Source organism: Frankliniella occidentalis, unplaced genomic scaffold (assembly GCF_000697945.3).
Source record: "Frankliniella occidentalis isolate FOCC.00 unplaced genomic scaffold, Focc_3.1 Scaffold211, whole genome shotgun sequence".
NCBI classification, from domain to species: Eukaryota; Metazoa; Arthropoda; class Insecta; order Thysanoptera; family Thripidae; genus Frankliniella; species Frankliniella occidentalis.
This window is the reverse complement of record NW_026267337.1, coordinates 386,920-392,402: the sequence shown is the minus strand read 5'-3', so window position 1 is coordinate 392,402 and position 5,483 is coordinate 386,920. Positions and strand designations below refer to the sequence as shown.

At 52.1% G+C, this 5,483-nt stretch overlaps 1 protein-coding gene across 1 annotated transcript in view; it reads left to right on the top strand.

Moving 5' to 3' along the window:
- The first annotated feature begins 2,390 nt into the window (after positions 1–2,390).
- LOC113212947 (myosin regulatory light chain 2-like) overlaps positions 2,391–5,483 on the top strand; it is an 8,773-nt gene continuing 5,680 nt past the window's right edge. The window contains exon 1 of the mRNA XM_052272556.1: positions 2,391–2,535. Within this exon, the coding sequence (XP_052128516.1) occupies positions 2,533–2,535 (3 nt within the window). The 5' untranslated portion in view covers positions 2,391–2,532. The remainder of the gene's footprint in view (positions 2,536–5,483) is intronic.

Genomic DNA, 5,483 nt, shown 5'->3' with positions numbered 1-5,483 from the left:
CTGGACTACCTTGTCGCTAAAAGAGCGATACAGCGGCTAAGTCCCGGCCGACCCCTACGTACGGAACCCCAAAAAAGTAATTGCCATCTTTAGATCTGTTGTTCCCAGCACTTCAAAACGCACAAATAGGTATATGTTGTGTGAACAAAAAAAATATATTTCTTCACACTTACAATTTTTTTTAGCAGTCAGCGACAGCGTAGAATCGATCGTTCCCTGGAGCTTCAACCCGTATCTCGCCTCTACGGCTCAATCGGTAGCGCGCCCGGTCGGAGCGCGGGAGGTCGGCGGTTCGATTCTCCGACGATCTGAAATTTTTCTCAGGCCACCAAATTGCGAATGGACTTCAAACCCGTCATTTCACCACGCCCCTCTCGTGGTGTTCCGATGGCGTAGTGGTTACCATTGTTGGTGGCACTGCGTCATAGGTGTCAATTAAGTGTCGGCTCTGGGCCGGGGTTCGCGCCCCGGTGCCTGGCACCTCGCTGTGGTAGCGGGGTGCATAATAAGACCTAGAAACTGGCTGAAAAGGACTCCATGACCTGTGGTGGGTCAGTACAGTTTAACCAACGTACGCCTCAACCGTCTCACAAACCCCGGGAGTATGTTCTGACCACTGCGGTTGGAAGCGGCTGTTCGGAACAGTGACCACAGTTCGCTAACTACTGCGGTGGGATGAGGAAAGTACTCCCCCATTTTTATTTTTTATTTTTGAAGCCTGATACTCTTTAAAGCACATTCTACTCAAATTTCAGCATATCGACGGGGCCGGAGAAAATTAGGTCGGACAGCACTTTTAGGGATTTTGGAAAAATTACCAGGTCAGAGAAAAGTAGGTCGGACAATGTAAATTCACCCTTGCGCACCGTGTGAAGTGCGGCTGCGGGCTGCAGGAGGGACTTGTTGGTGCCGCTTCGTCCCGCCGGCTGCACACGACTGACAGCTCGCCCCGCCGTCCTCGGCGGAGAGCGACATGTTGTAGCCCAGCGCCCGCGGGTGACCCAGTGATAAGAACCTCTCCAGCTGCCGCCGCAGCTATTCTTTTGTTAGCACGCACGAGAATCGTCATGGTCATGGAGCGCAGACAATGGAAAGAAACAAAATTGTAAACTAACAGCAAATTTGATTCCATGTTTTTCACTGAGACGTAATCTGGGAGCGTACTCCCCAATTTTTATTTTTTTTCGACCGGGTAGGGGATTCGGGCTTGAGCATTTATGGCGCCGAACGGACTTTTATCTGTTGCCTTTCGTCGGGCGCCGGGGGTAGGCAATCAGTACGCTAGTTCTCTCTGTGGGTTGGGGGCTTCCGCGCCCCGTGAGTATTTGTCTAGTTGCGTCCGGTGCTTTCGGCTTGTCAGGGATTACTGCAGTGCAGGAACTTGGCTTCTGCTGCTAACACCCCGGGGGCGTCGGATATCGTATTGTCCGAAATAGTTCTTCTATAGTCGGGGCAAGTAAGCTGACTCTGGCCGTTGGATTTGTGGCCACATTTTCGTGTCCACAAACAGGGACGTCAACTTCAGGAGCCACCTGGTACATTGTCGTGCGCTCTATTTGCGTTTCACCGAATCGCTCGGTATATATACGAAATACATTAGATGTGAAATGTTTAGAGGTAATTTTTTTTAGAGGTACTTGACCTGTATTTTTTTTTAAAGACCTAATTAACTTTAGAGATAATCGACGCTTTGGAGGTACTTTGTTTAGAGGTAAAATGTTGACCATTGAAGCGCAAATTCCTTTGGCGCTGCTGCGGGACCTAATTAACTTTAGAAGCACACTCTTATGACATCCCTCAGCTAATTGAAATTTGACATACGCTAAAAGGCAAAATTACAGGTTTCCCACAAAAATTGCAGTTTATTGTGGCCGATAGCCTGCCCTACTGTATTCACTTCCTCTCACTCCTTACGGCGTCGCACGTCGCGCCGGGCCGCAGTGTTGGCAGGGCAGCAGACGCCTCGGCGACCCTTTCACCCCCGGCGCCAGGAAAAGACGCCCTGGAATCTAGGCAGGCCCCTGCAGGGGCGTGGCGAGGGGCGAGGGCCGCGGAGCACCGGGGCCACTACCTGCCCCCCCCCCCCCCTCTTCGCGGACGTACCGTACAGCGCCGTCGAAGATCCGACGACACCCTGCCCATACAAGAATGCGCGCAGTCTCGGACGCACGGGGGAGGTCCCCGATGGCTGGGTGCCATCAGAGTGGTCACCGTCGTGACCCCCGACGGCTGCAGCCACGCGGCGCCCCGGCGTTGGTCGGCCTGCACCAGCACCCGCTGCAGCCGGCCCGGTACTCTCTGCTCGACCTGTACAGCCGATTGCAACGAGTCTGATTGGTGGACTGGACCTGTGGCGGGGATGAGGGGGGCCGGCCGGGGCTGCAGGGGCCTGGGGCGAGGAGGGGCGGGGCGGGGCGGGGCCGGGGGAGGCGGGTTCCGAGCTGTTAACTGGGCAGGGCGCCGGCTGTGCTTCCTCAGTGGGCCGAAGACAACCTAACCGGCCGGAGCAACTCAAACAACACCAACAACACCATGGTGAGTACCTAACAGCCCCTTGGCGACTGCCTTACGATGCCTCGGGGAGCGAGGAGGGTGGCTGGGGCTTATGATTATGCGTCAAACACTTGGCCCGTCTAATTGATTTGTCTCTATATTCCAATAATTCATTCGTGGCTTTGCTCTTTGGGCCACCTGTCTGGGTGTGCGGGTGGTTTGTGAGAGGTGCGGGGGAAGTCCCAGGCCCAGGCGCGCCGCGGTTCAAACTCGGCCGGTCCGCGCGCGCCTCCGCGCGGGCGGGCATACTCCACGCCTGCGCTGGCGGGAGTCTTTGGGAACGCAGAGTATTCACGTGTTTTAGCGGGGCTTTCGGGACGGAATTTACGAACTGTGCTGCTCTCGTCGAGCCGTGACATCCGGTGGCGCATTGCACCCGCCGCAAACACGCGGCCCTTCCTTTTTATCATTTCCTTACTTCCAATCCTCCTCAAGTGGTCGAGAACGAAAAAGAAAACATAAAAAACAGAACACATTACTCGGTATATCTAATAGTAAGGCGGTAGCTTAGGGATGGATCGTCCAGAAAGTCCGTCCGTTTTTGTCTGATGCATTTGGCAAATCACGGGAGCTAGGCGCCTGCGAGACTCAGGGTAGGCCACCCCGCCGTACACTCATGCACTGTCAGCAATATGTTGCTTACCCAGCAGGCGGTGTGAGAGCTTGCGTGGGCTGAACTTAGCAATATCGTAACTGCGAATGAGGGAAATGTTTTCTGGATGCTCCACCATAGCACGCCAGAGTTGAAACAAATAATATTTTAAAGCGGAATCATGGAAAATTTTTATGCGTGGCACTTCACTTTTTGTCTCCCTTTTTGTGTACGTACGAGGTGACGGAGAACCCCCTTCCACTTTTGTTGTTATACTGCACTGCATGCAGACGTGCGGGCGTGCTACCTACTCTCTCGGGGTTATGGCCAACGGACATGAGCGTCATGCTCAGAGCCGATAGACAGTTTTGTCTGCATACGGCCCTGTATGAGTACACGAATCACTGTGAAAAACATGTTTGTACATGTCCTATATATTTTCTAATTTGCCATTTTCAAAACGAGTCGTGCATGTACAACCTCTCAGTCTTGCTCGTTATTCGAATCCAAGTTGATACGCAGAGCTGGTAAATTTTAGAATTTTGTATCGCAATTGTTGGACATCTTCCGTAGGTGTAATTATCCTTTAGCCTGTACGACAATTTTTCACTGGGATAAACCAAAGTGTTCAACCAGTCAACACTTGTAATTGCTCAAAAGCACCTATAATTGATCATTTCCTCCGTTGAACACTGCCGTTTGTCGCACACTGGAAAGTAATGAAAGGAGTTCAGACACTACATTTTCGCTTAATGTCTGTACACTGTTAAATTCCTACAAAGCATTCGCTTTGCAGAGCTGCGAAGTATTTTGCTCCTTTGTAACTACAAAGCATTTACTTTGCAATTACAAAGTGATGCTTTGCAATTGCGAAGCAATGAAAACGCTGCAAAGCATCGCTTTGCAATTGCAAAGTGTCACTTCGTAATTGCAAAGCATCACGTTGTAATTGCGAAGTAAATGCTTCGTAGTTACAAAGGAGCAAAATACTTCGCAGGCTTTTAACAGTGTATAGTTCAGCAAGTGCCAGGTAAACACCCACGTGAACCCTATAGCGGCCATTTGGATGGAACGGCAATAACTGTTGTGGGAGCTCATGGGATCCCATAAGTTCCCACGACATATTTGGCTGCTCCATCCATGGGGACGTTTATGGAGTACACAGCCCCCTTGTATGTGTTTCATTATTTGAATAATTTCAACTCAAAAATATAAACAGATATTTTTTTTCTGTGTCTGGGTACCCTATGACTCTCATAAAATAATTTGAAAAATGCGTATCTGTTAAAAACAAAACTAGAAATCTTTAGTCTACAGACGGAGTGGGACAAGGAGAATAATAAGTCAACGGGTTGTGTCTCCACTAGCTCGGCGTATATCATCCGATTTAGTGCTTTGCAATTGTACCATTGCCGGCTGCAGCATTGTTTTCCCTGGCAATTTGAGATGAGGTAATTCCCTACTCTTCCACCACCCTACCCCACCCCGACGCTTCAAGAAGCCTCAAGCAAGCTGCGCAAAAGCTATCAACCCCTGGGTCGCTTATTTCCATCTCAGTCCGTCTGTCCCGCCTTGGCCTTCCCCTCTCCCTCTCTTCCTTCTCCCTCTCTCTCTCTGTGTCTCTCGTGTGCGCTCTCTCTCTCTCTCCCCGCCCTCCCCCTCAACTCCTCTTACTTTCTACCCACGCGCTTTTCATGGCTTCCTCCCCTTGTTTGGCCCCGTGCCAAGATCCCGTTACATCAAGTGACTCTCCGCACCGCACAGCGCTGCTTGGCTGTAGCCAGCGCCGGCCCCGGCGCACCCACCGGGCGCCCCGCCCGCCCGCCCCGTCCCCCTATTATATTCGCAGAACTACCCGCGTTCGTATTGTAGCAGATCGATGAGAATCGATCGCCTCATTTTTTTTTGGTCCCCACTTACGTCCTATGGCAACACACAACACCCGGCTGTCAGGCCTAGCGCCTCCCCCTTCCCTCTGGGAACCACAGTGGTGACCGAACACGTGTATACATACACCAGGAATAAAAAGCTTTCCCGTCCAGCTCTGACACGCCGGACTGCGGTGGGAGCGCGCGTGCTTCGCGTGCTCGAGAACGGCTGATGTGTTTGGTGTGGGGGTGTCCCAGTGTCCAGCGTTATCCCTGCCCGACCTCTCTCTCTCTCTCTCTCCCTCTCTCCCCCAATCCCCGACTGTCTCTTCCCTGCGGGTCATATCCTAAATCACGCTCCGGATTCCTCGCTGCTGGTCTAGTAAGGGGGATGGGGAGCAGGATAGAGAGTGGGCGTTCCGGACATTCAGGAATGTCCCTTCCTATCCCTCCCTCCCTCTTTACACCCA